This window comes from Nannobrachium achirus, assembly GCF_963921795.1.
Source record: "Nannobrachium achirus genome assembly, chromosome: 16".
Taxonomy (NCBI): Eukaryota; Metazoa; Chordata; class Actinopteri; order Myctophiformes; family Myctophidae; genus Nannobrachium; species Nannobrachium achirus.
Genome location: NC_137823.1, coordinates 1,831,850 through 1,858,554, shown reverse-complemented (window position 1 = coordinate 1,858,554; position 26,705 = coordinate 1,831,850). Strand labels below are relative to the sequence as shown.

General features: G+C 44.9%; 1 protein-coding gene across 1 annotated transcript in view; it reads left to right on the top strand.

Annotated features, from left to right (window-relative positions):
* Positions 1 to 3,554: 3,554 nt before the first annotated feature.
* Positions 3,555 to 26,705, top strand: part of LOC308300145 (cleavage and polyadenylation specificity factor subunit 3-like) — a 49,470-nt gene continuing 26,319 nt past the window's right edge. Inside the window, exons 1-11 of the mRNA XM_080743949.1 lie at positions 3,555 to 3,748; positions 5,674 to 5,737; positions 6,414 to 6,511; positions 8,541 to 8,669; positions 9,472 to 9,649; positions 12,286 to 12,375; positions 13,692 to 13,842; positions 14,913 to 15,088; positions 16,069 to 16,227; positions 21,766 to 21,912; positions 25,251 to 25,403. Of these exons, the coding sequence (XP_080600075.1) occupies positions 3,678 to 3,748; positions 5,674 to 5,737; positions 6,414 to 6,511; positions 8,541 to 8,669; positions 9,472 to 9,649; positions 12,286 to 12,375; positions 13,692 to 13,842; positions 14,913 to 15,088; positions 16,069 to 16,227; positions 21,766 to 21,912; positions 25,251 to 25,403 (1,416 nt within the window). The 5' untranslated portion in view covers positions 3,555 to 3,677. The remainder of the gene's footprint in view (positions 3,749 to 5,673; positions 5,738 to 6,413; positions 6,512 to 8,540; positions 8,670 to 9,471; positions 9,650 to 12,285; positions 12,376 to 13,691; positions 13,843 to 14,912; positions 15,089 to 16,068; positions 16,228 to 21,765; positions 21,913 to 25,250; positions 25,404 to 26,705) is intronic.

The following is a 26,705-nucleotide window of genomic DNA, read 5'->3' as shown; positions in this document are numbered from 1 at the left end:
TGAAAATAGCCGATCTACAAGGTCACAATGCATTGCGTTGCGACACATTGTGAGCTTGTAGACCTGCTATTTTCAAATGTTTTTTCTACATTTTATTCATTGGAAAACTGGACATTCTGCATAATGAATACTTTCTACTATTGATGGTAGGCCTACTTTAAAGGAGCTATAGTCACCTTTTTCATTGTAGGGCCGACACTTTGTTTACATCCTAGTCTATAGACTAGAATGTAAACAAAGTGTCGGATTGACAATGGCCAAAATGATTATTTTATCATTATTTTACGCTTTTTGTGGTAATTTTTGAATAGAAACACATATATGAAGCTTATTTTTTATAAAATACTTTCAAAACATTATTTTAATTTTAGCATCCGTTTTTCAAGAAAAAGTTAATTGACTAGGGTGGACTCAGGTAATGTGGGCCGCTTTTTGGTAAATCGCCTGGGAAACTAAGAAAAAGCAGTGCAGAACGCTGAATGTATTTTTTATAGTTAATATAGACTGTCCTTAATATATTTGTGTTAAATGTATGTAGGAAAATTAGATGGTTATTTTTTTTTAAATGTTTAAGCTTAAAATGTCACACATTTTCAAGATTAACACTTTTCAGGTTTTTTGAGCCACCTGATCAGCTAAAATGGGCCACTTTAGGGTTGACCCCCATTAATTCCTAGCTCTTTAAAATTTAACAGCCAATGACTGCACATGTTTCTTGCCACAACTGTACTTGACACAAAACAATCAAAATTTGAGTGGTCTTTGGTTGTTTTGGTGGGAAGAGCAATGTCTCAAAACTAGCCTGCAGAGGAGAATTGCATTGTCCAAACATATCTAATTTGTCAGTTATAAGTTTGACAAGTGAGTAAAAAACAAATGCACATCGATAAAACATATATATAATATATATGTAGACGGCCTTAACCAGAAACAATGCTTATATTTTGCATATCTAGTGTATTTTTATATTAAATCATATTTTTGTCAGTGGCCCATCTTACCCTAACCCTAATAAGGTAATGTGAGCCACTCATCTGCTATAATGAGCCAAAGCAAATCAAAGCAAAACAGTCAAACAAGATTTGGAGGTCAATTTAATTTCATTCATTGAATTTAATTTCAATAATGGTACCGTTGGAACCGGCTCGCCGCCCCGCACACGATGGTGCCATCGCGGACCCCCGCGGACCCCCAGGGCCGGCGCCAGGCCCCAAAAACCGGGCCTGGGGAGCTCCGGGGACCCCCAGGGACCCCCAGGGCCGGCGCCAGGCCCCCAAAAGCGGGCCTTCGCACCACTCTGGCCGGCCAGGGACCACCAGGGACCACCAGCGGGGGTCCCCGGAGGTCCCTGCCCGGCCTCCGAGCACTGCCGCCCGGGGACCACCTCCGGGGACCCCCAGGGACCCCCAGGGCCGGCTCCAGGCCCCCAAAACAGGGCCTGGGGACGGCCAGGGACCACCAGGCACCACCAGGCACCACCAGGGACCACCACCGGAGGTCCCTGGCGGGCCTCCGAGCACTGCCGCCCGAGGACCACCTCCAGGGACCCCCAGGGACCCCCAGGGCCGGCTCCAGGCCCCCAAAACAGGGCCTGGGGACGGCCAGGGACCACCAGGGACCACCAGGGACCACCACCGGAGGTCCCTGGCGGGCCTCCGAGCACTGCCGCCCGGGGACCACCTCCAGGGACCCCCAGGGACCCCCAGGGCCGGCTCCAGGCCCCCAAAACAGGGCCTGGGGACGGCCAGGGACCACCAGGCACCACCAGGGACCACCACCGGAGGTCCCTGGCGGGCCTCCGAGCACTGCCGCCCGGGGACCACCTCCAGGGACCCCCAGGGACCCCCAGGGCCGGCTCCAGGCCCCCAAAACAGGGCCTGGGGACGGCCAGGGACCACCAGGCACCACCAGGGACCACCACCGGAGGTCCCTGGCGGGCCTCCGAGCACTGCCGCCCGGGGACCACCTCCAGGGACCCCCAGGGCCGGCTCCAGGCCCCCAAAACAGGGCCTGGGGACGGCCAGGGACCACCAGGCACCACCAGGGACCACCACCGGAGGTCCCTGGCGGGCCTCCGAGCACTGCCGCCCGGGGACCACCTCCAGGGACCCCCAGGGCCGGCTCCAGGCCCCCAAAACAGGGCCTGGGGACGGCCAGGGACCACCAGGCACCACCAGGGACCACCACCGGAGGTCCCTGGCGGGCCTCCGAGCACTGCCGCCCGAGGACCACCTCCAGGGACCCCCAGGGACCCCCAGGGCCGGCTCCAGGCCCCCAAAACAGGGCCTGGGGACGGCCAGGGACCACCAGGGACCACCAGGGACCACCACCGGAGGTCCCTGGCGGGCCTCCGAGCACTGCCGCCCGGGGACCACCTCCAGGGACCCCCAGGGCCGGCTCCAGGCCCCCAAAACAGGGCCTGGGGACGGCCAGGGACCACCAGGCACCACCAGGGACCACCACCGGAGGTCCCTGGCGGGCCTCCGAGCACTGCCGCCCGGGGACCACCTCCAGGGACCCCCAGGGCCGGCTCCAGGCCCCCAAAACAGGGCCTGGGGACGGCCAGGGACCACCAGGGACCACCAGGGACCACCAGGGACCACCACCGGAGGTCCCTGGCGGGCCTCCGAGCACTGCCGCCCGGGGACCACCTCCAGGGACCCCCAGGGACCCCCAGGGCTCATTTCTGAAGGTGGCCCACCTAAGCTAACACAAAACATAATGCTAATGAAGGTGGCCCACCTAAGCTGGCCCAGCTAAGCTTTCACCACAATTGACTATGGTAATGTGAGCCACTTACAAAAACGTCATTATTTATGAAAAATGATTTCATTAAGCAAAATATCAACATCATGCCTGGTAAAGGACATCTTAACACACATTTTGCACCAGTTTTTATAAATGTGCATTTGTTTTCATTGATGTAGTATCCTTAGCAATCTCAAGTTAAAACTTTGTGTCTCTGCACCCACCTTGCAAATTCTTCCAGCAGGTCTTGTTGTGTGGCTTAGCTCCTCCCATCAAAACGACTATGGACCAATCAAATCACTTGTTGGTGTCAAGCACAGCTGTGGCAAGAACATGTGCAGCCATTGGCTGCAAAGATTTAAAGGCACAGTTGCTAGGAGCCTGAAACTATGGCTGGCTCACATTACCTGATGGCCCACATTACCTGAGTCCACTATAGCTCCTTTAAGTGCATTTTGATACCAATACTTTTGTACTTTTACTCTCAATTTCAAACTTCTACTTGTGGCAGAGTTCTACTTTTCAGCATTGATTGATACTTTTACTCAAGTAAAGAATTTGAGTACTTTTCCCACCACTGTTCATTAGAAAGGAACGGCTTCCTACTGCGAACTAGCCTGGGATCGCTTCCAATTTCGGGCTTTTGATCCGGTCGGGAGCGGATGACGTCCTACGTCATTTTGTATTCAAAACGGACTACAATTTGGCCACCTGATCCCATCGTTCATTTCAAAGAGCCGTTCAAAAGACTCGATTCGTTCGCGAACGTCCAATCTCTATGACGCAGTAGCTCTGCGACTGGAAGGAAAGTGGAAACAAGAACGTGAAGCTGACAACAACAAAAACTCCCTAAAGTAGTTATGAATGAATAAAGTGTTTATTAATAAACGGTAATATTAACGTTAGACAGGCTGTGGGGCTGAGACAACATGGCGGCCAAGCGTAAATCCGATGCAACGGTCCCTGCGGAGGAGAGCGACCAGCTGCTCATCCGTCCTCTGTGAGTTCAATACAGTTATAACAACATGCACGCTGCTAGCTTAGCTTAGCTTCATTCAGCTCCATTCAACCAGTGGTGGAAAAAGCACTGGTAGGTGGAAAAAGCACTAGTAAATGTAGGGTGACCAGACGTCCCGGTTTGGCCGGGACTGTCTCGCTTTTAAGCTGCGTGTCCCGACAAATATCTCTAAGGCGCATTCCCACTGGGCCAGATAACAGATATCTGGAGATATTTCTCCAGATATTTTTCCATGCAAAGTGGATGGTAGCTACAGATAAAAAAAAAGTCTACCACAGATATTTGCCACAGATACTTTTATCTGTGGCAAATATTTTTTTTCTTAAAACACTAGCTAGTAGCCTAGCTGTTTTCAGTGGTTGCATAGACATTTATCATGTTCTTTTCATGAAAACATGCTCACCTAACCAATCAGGAAAAAAAAAAAAAAAAAAAAAAAAAAATTAACAGGCAGCAACTGGTAAAAACAAACATAGCCCAGCCTTACCCTCCCCTGATCCTTCTTTGTATTTACCTACAGTATGTTTTTATTTTACTTTTTCTCTAATTGTTTTTTTAAACGTTTTCCCTTTTTTTCCTGACTATATCCACTGCATAGTACTGTGTTCTATCCGTCTGTCTTTCAATGTTATATGAGATACTTCAATGGTTTCCTATGGAAATAAGCATAGTCTTTTCTAGGATCTCCTTTTAGTTGACCTTGTACCAGTGAACTGTACCGTCATGAAACTGTACCTTTTCCTATGCAAACTTCTAATAAAGTCTTCAATCAATCAATCAATCAATCAATCAATGAACTGTCTGAATTCAACACTGAGGCTGTTTGTCAATCACGTTCACAATTGTTTGATTGAATAGTTTGCAAATAGTACAGCGCTGCATAGGATTATACAAGGGTGCTAAAAAACGTTAAGGATAACACAAAAAGCTCTAAGGGCTTGTTACCATTGTGATCCTGTGTATTCAATTCATCGAGACAAAACACATACAATAATATACGATTCCACAATAAACAAGACATCATTTACACCAGTATCAATAAAACATATGGTATATGTTGGGGTGGAGGGGGGTCATTTCTGGTGTTAAAGCTATACTGTGTAAGTTGGACGTCCGCCTCTAGTGGACAGTCGCGTCATCTCCGGTTGATCATTGTAGTGAACGGAGATGATGCGATGACGCGACTGTCCACTAGAGGCGGACGTCCTATGTTAAGCAAAATAATTTCGGACAAAAATGCGTTTTATTCAACAACCGGGGAGCGGCGTGTAATGAACGTTGTGCGGCGTCAAATCGTTAGCAAAGTTGGCTTGGGTAAGCAGTTTATTTTTGAAATCTGACGTTCCTAGCTCAAACCGTTAAGGGCTCGATTGCCCACTACTCCTCATGTTGAGGCGGCACCAGGACTCTCATGTATATGAGAGTCCTGTATTCAGGGCTAGGGAGTTACATGCTAGACTCCTCCAGTGTAAACACTGCAGTGTACTTCCTGAAGGCGTGTTTCCTAAACCCACCAGAGAGCCCGGCAGTGTATGTTCTGCGCTGTGATTGGCCGGCAGTGTATAACCCTCACTGTGATTGGCCGGTAGTGTGATGACGCAATTTTTCCGCGAAAACCGGTCCCGGGCAGGGATCATAGAAAACATATAAAGAGAAGGCTTTAGAAGCTGAAAATAACGGAGTGGGGGTTCTAAAACTTTAGCGATTTAACAGCTAGGACCATTTTAAGATTTGTTTTATAAAAGTTAGATGTTAAAAGGACAAGTTAACCATTTGCAGACGGCAGACCAGTGCTTTAGGGCATTCCATCTTTTGAAGTGAATCGGAAATGTACTTGTCCAAACTAAGCTGATGTGTGTGTGTGTGTGTGTGTGTGTGTGTGTGTGTGTGTGTGTGTGTGTCTGCAGAGGAGCAGGCCAAGAGGTCGGGAGGTCGTGTATCATTCTGGAGTTCAAAGGACGAAAGATTATGGTAAGATATAAAATAACCGTGTCTCTATAGGAGGCTAGCTGTGTGTGTGTGTGTGTGTGTGTGTGTGTGTGTGTGTGTGTGTGTGTGTGTGTGTGTGTGTGTGTGTGTGTGTGTGTGTGTGTGTGTGTGTGTGTGTGTGTGTGTGTGTGTGTGTGTGTGTGCACTGCACATGCATGCACGCACGTGCCTATAGCTACTCTTGCAAACCACTAGACTGATCGGCAGATCATCTTTTTTGGTAACATGTCATCAGGTCGAACACCCTTTAGATCGACCACCAAACTCTAACCCAAACCCTAATCCTAACCTCAGTAAAACTATGCCTAACTCTAACCCTAAACCTAACCTCAGTAACCGTGACGCGGGTGATTATCTAACCTGCCGACGCTCGCGGGTGATTACCTAACCTGCCGACGCTGTTCGACCCAACGGGAGTTCGACCTATGGGGCAGTCCCCTCTTTTTTTATGCGCAGTGCGCATAAAAAATAAGATTTTATAATGGAATGGAAGTCAGCAAATGGGGCTCTAATTTGGCTGAAACATGACCAAAGTTGACCTTTTTTATTAACATACTCGTACCATAGAGATCGGTTAAAATAACTATTTTATTCATTAAAAAGTCGTTTGCTTTAAAGCAGACTGTAAGGGTTGCTCTGTGTTGTTGTTGTTGTGCAGTTGGACTGTGGCATCCATCCAGGGCTGGAAGGGATGGACGCTCTGCCCTACATCGACCTGATCGACCCCGCAGAGATAGACCTGCTGCTCATCAGTCAGTAAGTCACCACTCCTCCTCTGAGCTTTCATTTCATCTGGCTCTCTCTGTTTCCATCTGTCTGACTGTTCTCCATAAAAGTGGTCTGGTAGCGGTTCACCTCCTGTGAACTGTCGGGTTGTCCTTGAGCAAGGCACTGTACCCCTCAAACTGCTCCTGTGCCCCACCATGTATTTTCCACTGAATTTGCTTCAGGGAATATTAACCCATTTAGGCCTGAACACATTATGACGCAATATTTTATGCTTTAACTATTGAAAAATAGTTGTGTACAGTACTTTAACCCATTTAGGCCTAGAATTATTGAATGCTTTAACCAGTGAAAAATAGCAGATATACACGCTCACAGCGCGGCACCGAGTGCCGCGCTGCGAGCTTGTAGATCTGCTATTTTTGAAAAAGTCATGAAAATGTGTGCAATTCTTTGAATATATGTATTTTTCAAAGCGAACGTTTGTAACTCAAATTTTGCTTCTGGGGGGTCCCTGGAACAACATATGTTGAGATGGGGGTCCGCGGCCAAATACCTGTAATTTTGGGGGTCCTTGACATGAAAAGGTTCGAGCACCACTGACATAGTAGTCTCTCAAGAACAGACTAACTGAGCTCCAGTTAAGTGAAAAGGACCTTTTCTTTGACGATGGCTGGCCAGACTGCTGACATAAAAACATAGTTTTTTTTCCAAAAATCTTAGAAGGATTCAAAAGACACTCATAGAATCGGGTCAAAATTCTAATTTTCACGATTTTTCAAAAATAGCAGATCTACAAGCTCGCAGCGCGGCACTCGGTGCCGCGCTGTGAGCTTGTATATCTGCTATTTTTTTTTATATTTAAAGCATAAAATATTAGCGTCATATTGTGTTCAGGGCTAAATGGGTTAAAGAAGTAGTTCGCTTGTAGGGGTGTAACAATACATTTTAATAGCGATTCGATACATATCACGATACATGGTTGATGATACGATACATGGACGACATTGGTTAATTCATTGCGATACAATGCGATTCGATTCTGCTTATTGTAAGTCGCTTTGGATTAAAAGCGTCTGCTAAATGCCTAAACTGTAAACTGTATACTGATATAATCATTTAAAATCGAGATAGTAACTATTTAGCATAGCAATTACATCTGTGTCAAAGGTGTGTGGATAGTGCAGGGTTTTAAGGGAAACATGTATTATTATGGATATAAATAAGTAAACACAGTGATTATCTGCCAAATACATGGACATTGTATATTGACAAACCTGCACCTTGACATATGAACCCAGAGATTACACACATTTAGGGAAAAGTAATTAAACCTCTCCTTTTCATTTTGTCTTCTTAAAAATGCTAAATACAGTGCACAAGTAGGTCGTATCGATACAATCGATTCTTTGCACTGCCGATTCAATACGATACAAAACAAATCCATACGATTCGATTTTAGCTGTTTTCATTTCGATATACTTCGATTTTTTAAGTTAAAAAAACGATATTTCGATACAGTTACTACTATATCGTTACACCCCTATTCGCGTGTATCAAAAAAGCACCTTGGTTAAGGCAAGACCTGCCCGCGCAAGCTTGTGATTGGCCGAACAGGAGGGAGCTGTGTTCACTTGGACCGCGTGGAGGTGCCGAAAGTCGGGGGGACGAAGATTTACTATAATTGCCTGCTGGTTTACAACTTGGAACGGCGCTGAGTCGGCTCAAGCGGAATCCATGGATATATATATTTTTTAATTTGATGATAATAATAAAGACCCTCATGTATCCAATAGGAGACACAGAGTCTCCCTTGTGTCTCTTACTGGATAGTGGATACATGAGGATCTTGTTATTTCATAAATTATCATCACATTATTGGCAAAACAAACAAAAACATATCCACGAATTCAAGTAATCTATAGAAAAAAAAATAACATTTTGGGGGTGAACTATCCCTAAAAATGATTCAAAAGATTCAGTTATTGTAATTATTATTTACACATGGTACGTAATGTTATTTACAGTCATTCATTCTGATTATCTCTGTGTTTGTCAGTTTCCATCTGGACCACTGTGGGGCGCTGCCGTGGTTCCTGCAGAAGACCAGTTTTAAAGGAAGGACGTTCATGACTCACGCCACCAAGGCCATCTACCGCTGGCTGCTGTCTGACTGCGTCAAAATCAGGTGGGATACGGCTGGTGCAGTGATTCTGGTGTTCATTACAAAGACCCCCAGTTTGATGCACTGCTAGGGCCTCAGGCACAGACCCCCATTTGATGTCAGTTGTCCACTCTCACCTGTCCTACTCCTACACCAGGGGTCTTCAACAGGGGGTCCGGGACCCCTAGGGGATCCTCAGAGTTAACTACAGGGGGGTCCTCCAAATCTTCCAATCCTTTTTATATTAACCACTGGAACCCTAACCTCCATATTCTGAGAACTGTAGCCAAAAATAGCAGATCTACAAGCTTTCAACGCCTCGCGCTGCGAGGCGTTGAGAGCTTGTAGATCGGCTATTTTCGGCCAAGAGGTTTGGTGTAGAGGGGAAAAAGAGCAGACTAAGTACAGAGTGAAAGGTCCAGTTTATTAAGTATTGACGGTTCAAGTGGTTACATATTTGAAAACACAAATTGACATGATCTATGAAAAGGTTGTGGGGGTCCCTGCTTCATCTCTCTCTCAACCAAGGGGTCCTTGGCCTGAAAACGTTGAAGATCCCTGTCCTACACTATGCTGCCTGCATCTTAGCTTTCGTACTGCATTTCCTGCACTGTCTGCCTTTTTAACATTAATACTTCAATAAAACTAAACAAAGGGAAGTTGACCTAATATGGTTCTATTAAAGCAACAAAACAGTGTAACCAACATTAAGCTTTCCCCATGTCTTACCGTGTGTGTGTGTGTGTGTGTGTGTGTGTGTGTGTGTGTGTGTGTGTGTGCGTGTGCGTGTGCGCGTGCGTGCGCGTCCACGTGCGTGCGTCCACAGTAACATCTCAGCAGACGACATGTTGTACACGGAGACGGACCTGGAGGAGAGCATGGACAAGATCGAGACCATCAACTTCCACGAGGTGAAGGAGGTGGCCGGCATCAAGTTCTGGTGCTACCACGCTGGCCACGTGCTGGGAGCCGCCATGTTCATGATCGAGATCGCAGGAGTCAAGGTGAACCAAACCTCTCAGACTACTTAAGCCATTATCAGAGTCTGCGGTGAAGAGCCAATTTTAGGTGATCAGCTATCCACCTAAAGTGAGAAAACAAGTGGAGGCCATCATGGGTCTCTTAAGTCTGACATCATTTTGTAGGCGGAGGAAAAATTCTGGTGCCAAGAGGCACCAGCGCCCGTGAATCTTTTTACTATAAGCTAATTTGTCTTCTCTTTCTTGTTGACAGGAAAAGTGGTAGAATTATACTTTAGACGTTATTTTGGTCTCGGATCTGTTGAAATAGTGAGGGACACAGCACTGCCCATATTGACAATAAATCTGCTTGGCACCTGACTACAAAATGATGTCACGGCTTAAGAGCCCCATTGGCAGTCACGGTGAAGTCCTATCACTGTGACTGACTGGTCTAGATCGACCAATCAGTGAACGGGGTGACGGGCTGATCTGTCTGAAAGTAAAAACAGAGAGATGTGTCGGGGTTCGCGGTGGATAGCTCTTCACCGCGAGTAATGGCGTAATGTTGTAGTTTTATGACTTAAAAAGACTGCACTGCGGTGGATAGCTTATCACCGCGGTGCCTACTATGATAGGGGCTTTAGTGGTCCTCAAAGTGGGTGCAAGGGTGCTGCAGGATACTTTGATAATAATAATAATATTGGGAATTTACTTCAACTTAAACCCTCAGTAAGTCGGACCACCAAACCTCCTCGCCAAAAATAGCCGATCTACAGTTGTGCTCGAAATGATTCAACCCCCTCTGACAAATGTGTTCATTAGTTTAGCCACTGTTCCTTTGATTTAGAACTTGTGAACTATGCTCAAAACTTTTTGGGACATTCAGTGTCTTTGCAATTGTTTTATATCCTTTTCCTTTTTTGTACAAAGCAATAATCTCTTCTCTGAACTTTTCTGACCATTCCTTAGATTAAGGAATGTCAAACTTCTAGTCAGTCCAGATTGCACATCTGATGCAACTATTTAAGCCCTTGATTAGTCGATTGCATTTGATCACAGATGTTTTCAGGTGTAATTAAGAGTGAATAATTGAAAGTGAAAGTGGCATTTAGCATTGAATTTGTAAAAAAGATAATAATAATAATTTTACTTTTGTTGAGCTGTTTACATTGTTCTTGTATGATTTATTTATTTCATTTAGTTGTCAGTTTGTGAATTTAGCCAATAAACCAACCAGATTTGCAGAGGGGGGTTGAATAATTTTGAGCACAACCAAGCTGAGCTATGAGCTTGTAAATCTGCTATTTTTGGTGAATGCTTCCCCCCCCCAGAATAGGGACACTGGGGTTCAAGTATGAAGTTATATTCAGTCGTAATGGAAATCACTTTTCTCTCAAGTCTTCCTTGTGACACATACTGTATCTTAGGGGCAAAGACTGACATATTTACCTATCGTAATTTGACCTGGATGTAAGGTTCTATAAAGTAACCGTGTAATTCAGGTGTGCCTTAGATGAAAAAGGTTCTTTACAGGGGTGACCTGAGACAAACAAGTTTGAGAACCGCTGCTGTGTACTTAGTGGAACGCACCTAAGTTTACCAATGTACTTAATCTGTGCCAGAAATAGCCGATCTACAAGCTCACAGTGCATCGAAAACGCGACGTGCTGTGAACTTGTCGATCGGCTAATCTGCCTCTTCTACAGTGTCTGACTCAGATTTCCTAGTCTGTCTGTCTGTCTGTCTGTCCTACACTCCCTCTCAGCTTTCCTACTGTCTGTCTGTCTGTCTGTCCTACACTCCCTCTCAGCTTTCCTACTGTCTGTCTCTCCTACACTGTCTCCTTCTCAGCTGTCCTAGGCCGGATTTACACTGCAGTCAAATCTAGCCCAAATCCGATTTTTCACTGCATTTGCAAGTGACCAGATCTGATCTGTGCGTTCAGACTGATTTTAACAGCAGCTGCCCATATATACATATCTGCTTTGGTTACCTTGGTGACGACGTAGGCGTCATGACGTTACGTCACAACGTTGAGGCTAGTTGATTATATTCAGGAAATGCGACATAACAGACAGGCGACAACAACAAAAACAATCACACGTTACAATATTGTTTTTCTCCCTTCTTTTCTTTTCTCTTGTGTTTCGCTCTTCTCTCTGGTTTTATCTATTTAGTTCACGTGTTTTGCTCTCTTCTCTCTTGTTTTTCTCATGTGCTCAGCACGCTGTAATCAAATAGTAAATACTCGCGCTCTGTAATGACGTCATTCGGAGCTCTGCGCTCGGGTCGCGCAGCAAGTGACGTTTGGACAGTTTGATGTGACTTGCATGTGACTTGCGTATAACTCTATGGGGTGGATATGGTTACTGCTTTCAGACTGAGACAGATGTCCTGAAATCCAATTTGGATCGGATTTGAAACCACCTCTGGATGTGGTTTCTCAAAATCGGATTTCATGTGACCTGAATGTGACCTGTCTGCATTTAAATCGGATTCCACTTTTGATGTGACACAGATCTGATTCAGGCTAGATTTCGGTGGCAGTGTAAATCAGGCCCTACTGTCTACCTCTCAGCCTCCTAATAACTGTCTGTCTCTCCTACGTTGTCTCTCTCAGCTGTCTCCTACTAGTAGCAGTGTCCTAGTGATGCATGGTCTGTGTCTTGTGTCTTCAGATCTTGTACACAGGAGACTTCTCTCGCCAGGAGGACAGACATCTGATGGCAGCAGAGATTCCCTCCGTTAAACCAGACATCCTCATCACTGTGAGTCTGCTTTTATACTTAATAAACTGGACACGAGTATCTACGAGTATTTATACTTAAAAAAACTGGACATCTTGTTTCCCCTCTACACCAGTTCTCTTTGCCAAAAGTAGCAGATCTACAAGCTCACATTGCAATGTGATGCACAGTGTGCTTGTAGATCTGCTATTTTCCCCAGAATAGGGACAATAGGGTTCAAGTGGCCTTAACACTTTCAGTGCCCAAGATGTGTTAAAACGTTTTCGGCGCTAGATGCCTGGCGTTCTAGGCGATCCTTAGCCAATAGCCATACATTTATTTTTAACTTTTGGGGTCAATTTAGTTGTTATGCATATTAATCTCTCCCCACACACATGTCTGTGTTGTCACTGCTGTTGTATCCTCACCTGCTACTGACTCTCACTAACATACTTCAGACACCTGTTATTCACTTTTTCTGTTCCATGGATTCAAATCCTCAACAACTCTGCTCACAAGCCCAGTGTCTGAATGCTTTATCATAGTCCGATGTGAAGGGCGATCACCTCACATTTTAGGTGATAAGCTATCACCTAAAAATGAGATAACAAGGTCAGTCAGTCTACTGTCCTAAAAAAAAAAAAAGAAGATAGCAAGTGGAGACCATCATAGTCACGGTGAAGTCCTATCACCGTGACTATAATGTTGTTTCTATTGTTCTCTCCTTCTCTCCCCCGTCTGTCGCTCGCGCAGATATACAAGCTCACAGCGCGGCACCGAGTGCCGCGCTGTGAGCTTGTAGATCTGCTATTTTTGAAAAATCGTGAAAATTAGATTTTTGACCCGATTACATAAGTGTCTTTTGAATCCTTCTAAGATTTTTTTGAAAAACCGATGTTTGTATGTCAACAATCTGGCCAGCCATCGTCAAAGAAAAGGTCCTTTTCACTTAACTGGAGCTCAGTTAGTCTGTTCTTGAGAGACTACTATGTCAGTGGTTCTCAAACCTTTTCATGTGAAGGACCCCCAAAATGATATTTATTTGGCCACGGACCCCCATCTCAAAATATTTAGTTCCAGGGACCACCCAGAAGCAAAATTTGAGTTACAAACGTTCGCTTTGAAAATACATAATATTCAAAGATTTGCACACATTTTCACGACTTTTTCAAAAATAGCAGATCTACAAGCTCGCAGCGCGGCACCGAGTGTGAGCTTGTATATCTGCTATTTTTCACTGGTTAAAGCATTCAATAATTCTAGGCCTAAATGGGTTAAAAGAGATACCGCGGTGATGGCTTATCACGCCAGACTGTACTATGATAGGGCCTTTAATGTGTGTGTGTGTGTGTGTGCAGGAGTCGACCTATGGGACCCACATCCATGAGAAGAGAGAGGAGAGAGAGGCTCGGTTCTGTAACACGGTCCATGACATCGTCAACAGAGAAGGCCGGTGTCTCATCCCCGTGTTCGCCTTGGGCAGAGCCCAGGAACTGCTGCTCATTCTGGGTGACCGTCTTCACCATTTATGCACAACTATTTAAACCAGGGGTCTTCAACAGGGGGTCCAGAGTTACTACAGCGGGTCCTCCAAATCTTTGTGTGATAGAAACCTTTTTTCTCCTTTTTTATATTGACCACTTGAACCATAGCGTCCATATTCCGAGAACTTTTGCCAAAAATAGCAGATCTACAAGCTCACAACGCCTCACGCTTGTAGATCGGCTATTTTTGGCAAAGAGCTTTGGTGTAGAGGGGAAAAAGGGCATACTAAGTACAGAGTGAAAGGACAAGTTTATTAAGTATTGACGGTTCAAGTGGTTAAATATCTGAAAACACAAATTGACATGAATCTAAAATACACAGATGATTGTGCTGTCAAATGATGAAACTATATGGAATTTATGAAAAGGTTGTGGGGGTCCCTGCTTCATCTCTCTCTCAACTAAGGCGTCCTTGGCCTGAAAATGTTGAAGACCCCTGCTTTAAACCCCCCCCCCCCCGCCTCACTGGTATTTTCACAGAGTAATAGTTTTCCTCGCTCTGTTCACTGTTCACTAATGTTTACCTAAAAGATTTGATAATTCATTGGAAAGAACTTGGATTTGATAAGTGGAGTTTTTGCATTTAGATTTAGAAGCGCTGCGAGCTTGTAGATCTGCTATTTTTGAAAAATCGGAAAATTTGGACCCGATTTTGACCCAAATCTCTGTGTGTCTTTTGAATCCTTCTAAGGTTTTGGAAAAACCTATGTATCTGTCAGTGGTGCTCAAACCTTTTCATGTGACGGACCCCCAAAATGATATTTATTTGGCCACGGACCCCCATCTCAAAATATCTAGTTCCAGGGACCACCCAGAAGCCAAATCTGAGTTACAAACGTTCGATTTAAAAAAAAAATACATATATTCAAAGATTTGCACACATTTTCACGACTTTTTCAAAAATAGCAGATCTACAAGCTCGCAGCGCGGCACTCGGTGCCGCGCTGTGAGCTTGTATATCTGCTATTTTTCACTGGTTAAAGCATTCAATAATTCTAGGCCTAAATGGGTTAAAACTGGTGTTTTTCTCCCCAGACGAGTACTGGCAGAACCACCCGGAGCTCCACGACATTCCCATCTACTACGCCTCGGCGCTGGCCAAGAAGTGCATGGCCGTCTACCAGACCTACGTCAACGCCATGAACGAGAAGATCCGCAAGGCCATCAACATCAACAACCCCTTCGTCTTCAAGCACATCAGCAACCTCAAGGTGAGTCTCATATTCAACCATGCAATACATATCAAATAGCCTGACATTGCCTCAATACATCATAACACATCAGCAACCTCAAGGTGAGGCTCACATCCTCGCTGTCGGGTGGAAACGTCCAAAACCCTTTGTTTTGTATCAATCATTTTAAAAACTAATTTAACTAGTGAAAATAGCCGATCTACAAGCACACAACGCTTGTCAATCTGCTATTTTTAATAGTTATAGCATAAAATAATGGTTGAAGTAATAATGTGCAATAATGCGTTCTCATTCTTATTGGTTTAAGCTGTTTAGGCCTGAACGCAAATCTGTGTCACTTTAGATTTGAACCACTTTAACCATTATTTAATGCTTTAGCTATTGAAAAATCAAACCTCGGTTCGAAGTGAAGCGGAATAGATAAAACCTCTATTCTGAATGTATTTGTGGCTTACTACATTTTTTAAACCCTGAAGGCCAAATTATCATGTGAAGCTTGACCAATCCTCAAAGTATCCATTCATCTAACCGGGAGGGACATCGACATTTTGCTTTTTGAAAAAGCCTATTCATTCTGGACTGATATTGTACACGTACGGGACAGGAAAAACCTGTTCATTCTGGCCTGGAGTAACCATATATGGACATAAGGTAACATACTTTGTGTTTTTGAAAAACCCTGTTCATTCTGGACTGAGATCACCATATATGGTAATTAAACAGACATTCTGTTTTTGAAAAAGCCTGTTCATTCTGGACTGAAATGACCATGTATGGGCGTGATACACACAAAGCCATTCATTGGAAGCGGTTTTCACCGCTTCAAAAATAGCAGATCTACAAGCTCACAGCGCGGCACCAGTGCCATGCTGTGAGCTTGTAGACCTGCTATTTTTCAATAGTTAAAGCATTAGTTAATTCTAGGCCTAAATGGGTTAATGGGTTGAAATGCCTGTATCCGTTCCATGTTGTTACCATGTTGCTGTGCATCCTGACAGAGCATGGACCACTTTGATGACATCGGGCCCAGCGTGGTGATGGCGTCTCCAGGCATGATGCAGAGCGGCCTGTCCAGGGAGCTGTTTGAGAGCTGGTGCACCGACAAGAGGAACGGCGTCATCATCGCCGGATACAGCGTGGAGGGAACCCTGGCCAAGGTATATATACTGTATATACAGACCGATGAGACCCGTCTCGCGCTGGGCTAAGACCTGGCCGCTTGAGCAGTGTTCATTTTGACATGTGGTTTCTACCCGCCATAGGCTAATCCTATGTTATTTACCAGATTTATGATCGCTCCATGCACGTTGCACATGCCCATTGTGCGCGCAGCTGCTCCCATTCACGGCCATTCAAAGTATTTTCTTTCACACAGAGAAGAAGAAAATACAGCCGCGATGATCTGTGTATAAGTTATGGAATCATGGGAAATGTTGTTTTTTCGCTCATTCGCGGCTTCCGTATCACGGGGCATATCGGTTACCAGGGTAACCAGAGGCTTTATCAGAGTCCAAGGTGAAGAGCTATCACCTCAAATTCTAGGTGATAAGCTATCACCAAAAAATGAGATAACAAGTGTAGGCCATCATAGTCACGGTGAAGTCCTATCACCGCGACTATGATGCCTCTGTGCCTCTGAAACCAGGGGCAAACTGATTGGTCTAGATCGACCAATCAGTGAACAGGGTGATGGGGAGATGTCTGAAGGTAAAAACAGAGGAGATTGCGGGGTTCACGGTGATAGCTCTTCACTGTGGCGAATGATGTAATGTAGTTTTCTGACTTTGAAAGACTACACCGCGATGATGGCTTATCACCCCTGACTACACTATAATAGGGCCTTTAACGGGCTGTGACACTCCATGTGTTGCATTAGCTAATAGGAGGATAGGCTAATAGGCTATATTCTGATGAGACCAGGGATCTCCATATATGGGCATGAAAGGGACAAGGACTGACTGATACAGATATCTCTATATATGGGCAGATGGGCTCAAAAGGGACACAGACAGACTGGTACAACGGGTACAAAGTACCAGACACTATGACTCGTATTGAGGACAATATGGGTCAGATACGTCGACGTAGTTGTGAAGGCAGCGTAGAGATGTCCAAGTGTTCCTACCGAAGATGTCACTGGTAGGCAGCTTTCTGAAGTGTCCACAGCCCTCCCTCTGAGGAGACAAAATGAGCATTAGTGAGGACAATTTATCTGAAGGATAAAGCTTGAAAATGGGTGATGTGTGAGAGAAATAAATGCATGCAGAAAAGAAGGTCAGAGCGCACAACAGGGACACCTTCGGGACACTGAAGGAAGTGGGAGGCTGCCTGCGTGAATCGGCGTCGCTAAACATGCATGACGATACTTAGTTTAGTGTGACGTCACGCCAGCAGTCTGATCTGTATATATATAAGGAAAGGATGTGCTTATATTGAATTCATCAGACAGACAATAGAAGACCTGAAAGAAGCAGGAGCTTCAAGCCGGCATAATCACAAAAAAACAATTTTACGGTTCGACCAAAGGGTCCGGTAACCGCAGGCGCAGCCGAACGCAAAGAGACTTGAAGAAGACTTGAGCTTCTCCCTCCACTCCCGTTTAGAGTTCCCACCCTCCAGCATGTCCGGAGTCCCTCCTCCTCCTCCTCCTCCTCCTCCTTACTCCCAAGCTCCCAGTGATTCCCCACCCGACGAGAAGACCACCGGCAGTCCGCCTCTTCCAGAATCCGAAGCGAGGGCTCCTCCCGCGAGAACGGCTCTCCCGCCTCCCGAAGGTCCCCCGCCCGCCTACGAGTCGTCCTCCTACCGCCACGTCCCGGGACCAGAAGTGGACACGGCCCCTCCTCCGCTACCTCCCTACGGAGGAGTGGAGGCGGCGGTGGAGTTTGGGACCAAGCCGGTGCCCGTGGTGTGCCCTCACTGCCAGGCGGGCGTGGTCACGCTGGTCAGACACCAGCCGGGCCTCCTCAACACGCTGGCGTGCCTGCTGTGTTGCCTGGCCAACCTCTGGTGCTGCCTGATTCCCTTTCTGATGGACGACCTGAGCGACGTCACCCACAGCTGTCCCTACTGTCTGGAGGTCATTCACGTTCACCGCCGCGTCGGCTGCTAGGCTGGCGCTTAGTCTCGCGAGCCAGGCTGCCGCCACTCGCCACCTGCCTCCCGAAATGTTCATACGCTTCCCCGCTGTCTGGAGCAACAGAAGCTCCGAAAATGATCAAGCGATTGAAGAGGATGTAGTCTCGCGTGGCCAGACTTTTGCCTAACGTGATTTGCGAATGCTCCCGGTATACAGTCTGGGGCACGGAAATAGAAAGGATGAGTGCGAGAGAGCGGATGTGACGCAACCGCTCCCTTGGTGCAGTAGCGATAACATGTCCTACTGGAAGCGTTATGTCTCCTTATTTCATCTTTCTCTGGTGTTGCTGGTGTTACTTCCATGATGTTTTCAAACGTTTTCTTAAACTGTACACCCATTACAAGAATATGCTGCATGAATGACTCTGTGCGCGTGTGCTTCTGTTATGTTTCTAGTGGGACTACAGTTCCGTGCAGCAGTGGCTACTTCCGATACTCGCCGTTCGGGAGCCATCGTTCCAGACTCTATTCGTTCACTGCCATTGCCGAGATAACTCATCATTTCAGGGTCTTCAGTTATTACGCTAGAGGGCGCTCTTTGCCAACGTGTGAACGGTGATAGTTTGCTAGAAGACAGTCGGAAATGACGTCATCCCTAAATGTTTTTGCCCCAATCACCTCCAGGTTGTTGGATTTGAAAAATCGCAGATTCTTTTCCCAGGTTGCGTTTTTGGTCAAAATCAGCTTTTTTTCTACAGACCCTAAAATAGGAATGCGTCGAAAATAAAGGAACGCATCATCACGGATTCATTTTTGAGCGGTGCAAAGCGCTCCTACATTTCACTTTGTGTGTATTATTAGCCAAACGTATTTGGTGCACGGAGAACAATGCTCATACACATGAAGTAACTGACGTCACAGACAGAACGGCCCATACAAGGAGATATGCACGTGTGTTGTGTTTGCACCGCTCACATCGCACTGGTGGTTTTTTTTGTTGTTGTTAACAGCTCCTACGTCTGGCTCTGTGTTTGTGCAAACATCTCCATGTATGGAGATGGATATGTGATGGATATGTAGTCCACAAAACCCTATGGAGTTTCATGATGTCATCAACATGACTCATACTGACATCATAGACTGACCTTGGACTCCATATCTGGCCATCACTGACAGGGAAGTCCATATATGGGCATAAAAGGACACAGACAGACAGACACCAAGCCCCCAGAACCAAAAGGGAGAAGTGAAGCGCTAAGGTAATGGTGGCCTATTCCGGAACTGCAGCTTACCGCGGCAGATTATGATACACATGAACTTGAGCTCGACTCACCAGCAAGGCGTAATTCTATGACGCGAAGCCATGCGGGGGAACCCGGCGACCTCACCGTTGACATAGGCAAAGTAAGGGGGAAAGTGGAAGTGAATGGTTGGGGATTTCCTGTTAACACTCTAAAGCACTGGTTTTCAACCTTTTTCATATCAACCCTAACCCATTTTTTTTATTCAGTGTTTTTTAACCACGGACCATTTGATGAGATTTAGCCTCTCAGAACCAAAACATACAAATATTTTGTTATCTTTGAAAGGTTTTGTGACTGTCCACCCTTCCTGCCATGCTGTATAAATAGATGTTGGTACCAAAGGTGAGATGACGGGAACATTTTGAAAAATAACAGTTCTACACTCTATATTATGATTTAAAATCATTTAACCCATTTAGGCCTAAAATTATTGAATGCTTTAACCAGTGAAAAATAGCAGATATACAAGCTCACAGCGCGGCACCGAGTGCCGCGCTGCGAGCTTGTAGATCTGCTATTTTTGAAAAAAGTCGTGAAAATGTGTGCAAATCTTTGAATATATGTATTTTCAAAGCGAATGTTTGTAACTCGAATTTTGCTTCTGGGTGGTCCCTGGAACTAGATATTTTGAGATGGGGGTCCGTGGCCAAATAGATATCATTTTGGGGGTCCTTCAAATGAAAGAGTTTGAGAACCACTGACATAATAGTCTCTCAAGAACAGACTAACTGAGCTCCAGTTAAGTGAAAAGGACCTTTTCTTTGACGATGGCTGGCCAGATTGCTGACATAGAAACATAGGTTTTTTTCCAAAACTCTTAGAAGGATTCAAAAGACACTTATAGAATCGGGTCAGAATTCAAATTTTCACGATTTTTCAAAAATAGCAGATCTACAAGCTCGCAGTGCGGCACTTGGTGCCGCGCTGTGAGCTTGTATATCTGCTATTTTTTAAATATTTAAAGCATAAAATATTGCGTCATAATGTGTTCAGGCCTAAATGGGTTAACTCTTCAGTGACCCTTTGGTTTAATTTTACACTGGAGTTAAAGATCAATACGAGTCCATTTGGTTACCAACTCCATCATTTAGCCTGGTCTGGGGACCACCTGGAACCCCCTCAGGGACCACTGCTCTAGATAGATTATTGCGGCCAAAGGTCGAAATGTCACAGCTTGTCAGTCTGTCTGTCAGTACAGTAATATAAGTCCATATATGATCATTCCCACAAACAAAATCCCTTTTATGTCCATATATGGAGATTTCTGATGTCATCAATCCCAGGCCCTAAATGGCTCGAGAGCCTGCTTTACTCTGATTTGATTTTGCACCCTACCTTTCCCGGAAACGTTAATATGAAGTCCATATATATATATGGATATATATTACAATGTATGTAATACATACTGTATACATACACCTGGTGCCAAAACAGCCCCTATTTGGCATGTTTACCTGGTAACCATGGCAACCAGGTAAGACGTCCTCAGGCGTCTTAAGGATTTTTTGGCAAGCTATGTGTTAACTCATTTAGTGCCCCTGAAATTAACGGATTATAAAGTCCACGATGCCACCTTCAGGCTGGCATCACCGCCGTTATCTTATTTTGAAGGCCAGAAGTCCACCACGCAATCACTTCCGGTCTGACGTTATCGGATCATGCGCCGGAACCGATCCGTGTCCACGTGTAATGTGTAATGGCCGACCGGGAGCTTTTATAACTGTGTAACATAAGCGAGCATCTGCCTCCATCCTAGCTTCTAATGTGTAGTTTTGAGATAATGGACATTAAAGATGAGATCCCCCGTCCACCTCAATGTTATGGGATTACTATTTTGTGCTCGTGGAGCCGTGATGATGACAAATCAGCGACGGATTTCGTCTCCGGACCGCCGGCCATTCTACTCGGTATTGTACTCGCCGTTACAGTAATAGATTACTTTTCGCGAGATATCTCGCGATCGGCACTACTAGTACTCGAGTACTTTTCGCGAGACATCTCGCGGTTGGCACTAAATCGGTTAAGATGTTAATGTCATATATTAATACCAGTAAGACTCCCTAATCGGGAGATAAGCGACCGTCAGGTCGCATACACAAACTTTAGGAGGCAATGGTAGCCAATCAGGAGGGAATATGGGAAATGGGACAGATCCATGTTGATGGCATGACGTGTGTGTGTGTGTGTGTGTGTGTGTGTGTGTGTGTGTGTGTGTGTGTGTGTGTGTGTGTGTGTGTGTGTGTGTGTGTGTGTGTGTGTGTGTGTGTGTGTGTGTGTGTGTGTGTGTGTGTGTGTGTGTGTGTGTGTTTTTAGCACATCATGACAGAACCAGAGGAGATCAGCACCATGTCGGGTCAGAAGCTGCAGCTGAAGATGTCGGTGGACTACATCTCCTTCTCTGCTCACACCGACTACCAGCAGACCAGCGAGTTCATCAGAGCCCTCAAGCCTCCTCACGTGGTAACGAACTACTGCACCTTCACTACAGTCGCCACAAGCCCTCATATTATTATGTATTTAACCCATTCAGAACGGGTGCACATTATTGTGTATCATTATTTCATGCTTTAACTATTGAAAAATAGCAGATATACAAGCTCACAGCGCGGCACCGAGTGCCGCGCTGCGAGCTTGTGGATCTGCTATTTTTTTTAAATCGTGAAAATTAGAATTTTGACCCGATTCTATAAGTGTCTTTTGAATCCTTCTAAGGTTTTTGGAAAAACCCTATGTTTCTATGTCAGCAATCTGGCCAGCCATCGTCAAAGAAAAGGTCCTTTTCACTTAACTGGAGCTCAGTTAGTCTGTTCTTGAGAGACTACTATGTCAGTGGTTCTCAAACATTTTCATGTGAAGGACCCCCAAAACTATATTTATTTGGCCACGGATCCCCATCTCAAAATATTTAGTTCCAGGGACCACCCAGAAGCACATTTTGAGTTACAAAAGTTCGCTTTGAAAATACATATATTCAAAGATTTGCACACATTTTCACGACTTTTTCAAAAATAGCAGATCTACAAGCTCGCAGCGCGGCACTGGGGAAGGGAGTGCTCATTTTACTTCACGATAAACTATTCCGTCCACCTTGGCTTATCAACTTGGACGACCCAGGCCTACTGTCAGCACCCTTGGCCTTTGTTGAAGTAACAAAGGCAAGAGGATGTAGAAATTACAAGTAAAAGTCAGAAATTCAAAATTTACTTGAGTAAAAGTACAAAAAGTATTGGTATCAAAATGTACACAAAGTATTATTCAGAATCTCCCCTTTCAAGTTTTCAAATGTATAAAAATCTTTTGAAAATAGCAGATCTACATTGCGACGCGTTGTGAGTAGGGGTGTAACGATATAGTAACAGCATCGAAATATCGTTTTTAACTTAAAAAAACTAAGTATATCGAAATGAAAACAGCTAAAATCGAATCATATCGTTTAATTTTGTATCGTATCGAATTGGCAGTGCGAATCGATTGTATCGATTAAAACCTTCACTATCTACACTTTTTCACACAGATTTAACACATCTGGTGCCAACCCCGAGTTTCCCGAGTTTGTATTGGTACTAGTGCTGTGCCAACCCCGAGTTTCCCAAGTTTGGGCCGTTTTTGAAAAAAAAAAAAAAAAAAAAAAAATCAATTTTTTTTTTTTCAAATTTTTTTTTTGGACATCCAGAAATGTGTTAGGCATGATCGCGATCGCGAAATTGCATGTTTAACCCCCATACCAACCCATTCTTTCAAACATGGCAGCCATGTTTGTTTACATCTGAAGAAAACATAATGGCTCATAAATCATGAATGCCTGAACGGATTTCCAAGCGGATTTTTTTGTTTGAAAGCTGTGAACAGCCTGCACACACGTGGTGCATCATCTAGGCATGGGCGTGCACTTTTTACACAATTGCACAATTACATGGAAGTCTATGGTAACCATGGCAACGCGGGACATTGGCCGGAAAAAATCATTGCAACATAAGTTAATTTCTTTGCTAAATAGTTAGTATATCGATTTTAAATCATTGAATCGAATCGTATCGCCATGAATGAACCAATATCGTCCATGTATCGTATCGTCAACCATGTATCGTGATATGTATCGAATCTCTATTAAAATGTATCGTTACACCCCTAGTTCTGAGCTTAGTGGAGTAAAAGTACAATATTTGGATCCGAGATGTTGTGGAAAAGAAGTAAAACAGGGTTTCCGGCAGACCTGAAATGAGTTAAGAAGGTGATATGTTGTTGCGACCGTCAGGGAGCAGTTTACTATGAAAACCTCCACCGGCCGTCCGTCCGTCCGTCCGTCCGTCCGTCTGTCCGTCCGTCACACGTCACACGTGACCATCAACAAACGTCACACCTTTGTTGATGTTTAAATCGAAGAGTCTTGGTCAAATACTTCTGTTGGTTTCTGCACTGATCATTTATACAATTCAGCTGTGTTTGCTCGTGTCATCATGATGAGGTCATAAATCAGCCATGCCCAAATATAGATTTTACGGGTTTACATGCTTACTCAGTTATTCGTTATGTGAAAGTCCTATGACGTCTATGATATCTGACATCATCATACATACATTCCCTTTTATGCCCATAAATGGAGATCCCCTCTGTAGAACCAGCCACTGACATCACTGTAATGTCAGGGGAACCAAATCCCTTTTATGCCCATATATGGAGATCCCTGTGATGCCAGGGGAACCAAATCCCTTTTATGCCCATATATGGAGATATGGAGATCCCCGTGTTGCCAGGGTAACCAAATCCATTTTATGCCCATATATGGAGATCCCTGTGATGCCAGGGGAACCAAATCCCTTTTACGCCCATATATGGAGATCCCTTATGTCATCAATATTAAGCCCATATCTGTGAATATCTTTGGGTACCAGATGTCTCCATATATGGTTAAATGGTCCGATATACATCACTGGCCAGAAGACCAAGAAATGGTGCAACCTCGCCCTTTGCTTTTCTCCCTTAGGCATCTTACTGGTAGGTAGTTTAATGAGGAATGCAGTATGGTGGTAGGTAGGTAGTTATGGCCTTTGATGTAAGATTTTCACTTTCTAGGATAACTATATTTGCTATTCCCAGATGATGCCCTTTTAGGGTACCCCTCATGCCCATATATGGAGATCCCCAGGCTTTACTAATTAACATAAGTTTTATGCCCATATATGGAGATCATTGTCCCAATGTCATCAGATATATGGGCATAAATGGACACAGGCAAACTAGATGGGCTGTATGGATATCCAGATGTGTGATGTAAGTGTTTTATTCCAAATGTGGCACCCCACAGACATATTTCCAGAAACAAAATCCCTTTCATGCCCATATATGGAGATTTCTGATGTCATCAATCCCAGGCCCTGTAAAAAACATGGTTGCTATGGTAAACAGTTGGTTGCTAGGGTAAACAGTTGGTTGCTAGGGTAAGAAAACATGGTTGCTATGGTAAACAATTGGTTGCTAGGGTAAAAAAAACATGGTTGCTGTGGTAAAAAGTTGGTTGCTAGGGTAAACAGTTGGTTGCTAAGGTAAAAAACATGGTTGCTATGGTAAACAGTTGGTTAGTAGGGTAAACCTTCAATGATTTTGACATCTTGTTACTAATCTGTCGGTAGATAATGCCGGTCTTATATAAGGGTCATTTGTGTACGGTGTGATGTCATACTGTCAGCAGTGTGACAGGAGATAAGCGACCAACGGTCGCTTATCTCCCGATTAGGGAGTCTTACTGGTTGATGGAGGTGTGTCTGTGTGTGTGTGTGTGTGTCTCTGTGTGCGTTCAGATCTTGGTGCACGGGGAGGCGAACGAGATGGCCCGCCTGAAGGCGGCCCTCATCAGAGAGTACGAGGACAACGAGGAGGTGCACATCGAGGTGCACAGCCCCAGGAACACGGAGGCCGTCACTCTCAACTACCGAGGAGAGAAGCTGGCCAAGGTGACGGCGCAGGCCTCGCACCGCTGGGCAGCAACAAGGGCTGGGAAATTGACGGGGGAAAATAAATAACTATAAATAAATTTAACCCATTTAGGCCTGAGAGCTGAGGCCTAGGCCTGTCACAATTCATACACCAGTAAGACTCCCTAATCGGGAGATAAGTGACCGTCAGGCCAAAATGTGTAGAAGTGTGGAAAAATGTGTATGTAAAAATCGGCCTGATGGTGGCGCTATATGGGACAGATGCATGTTGAGGAGACGAGTGTAGCCATACTGTGTACCGATTTGCGTGATTTTAGGGCAAAATCTGTAGGAGCAGTGTCCAAAAATGTGTTTGAAAAAATCTGCCTGATGGTGGCGCTATATGGGACAGATGCATGTTGATGAGATGAGTGTAGACATGCTATGTAGCGATTTGCGTGATTTTAGAGCAGAATCTGTAGGAGTAGTGTCCAAAAATGTGTTTTAAAAAATCGGCCTGAAGGTGGCGCAAAATGGTACACATCCATGTTGATGAGATGAGTGTAGACATACTGTGTACCGATTTGCGTGATTTTAGGGCAAAAATTGTAGGAGCAGTGTCCACAAATGTGTTTTTCAAGAATCGGCCACATGGTGGCGCTAGAAGAGGGCCATGTGAGAATTGGGTGGAGGTTGTGGTTTGGCAGGCGTGTGTGCAAAATTTTGCATGGATCGGGGCAACGGTTGCGGAGATATGAGCAGGGCAAAAGTGTGACGTGTGACGGAGGGTTTCGGTCGCAATAATCGTCGAATCGCAATTATTTGAGGTAAAAGCAATTATTTTGCATAAACGTCATAATCGTTTCCATGTTGAGAAATGTTCATATAGCTTCAAACACTTTCAAAAAGTAGTGGAAATAGCCGATCTACAAGCTCACAACGCATCGCGATGCGACGCGTTGTGAGCTTGTAGATCGGCTGTTTCCACTATAAATGTTCTTTTTTAAGTATAAAGTTGTCAAATATGTCAGTCACATATTTTTATAGTTAGGTTATGTGTCATATCTGCCATGTGCAACTTCAAAGCCTAAAAGCCAAACGGAAATGTAATTAGCCAGTAGCTATGCCCCTCCCAAAAAAGCTTTTGTCCAATGCTAGCTTAGAATAACTTCCTGCTTGCCAAGGTTTGCCTTGGCAACAGCCTTGGCAAGCTGCCGGTTGCTAAGCTAGCATTGGAAAAAAGCTTTTAGGGGAGGGGCATAGCTACTGGCTAATTGTCAACGACCAAAAAACTATTAAATCGTTAATCGCAATTATTTGAGTGACACTTAATGGTCATGT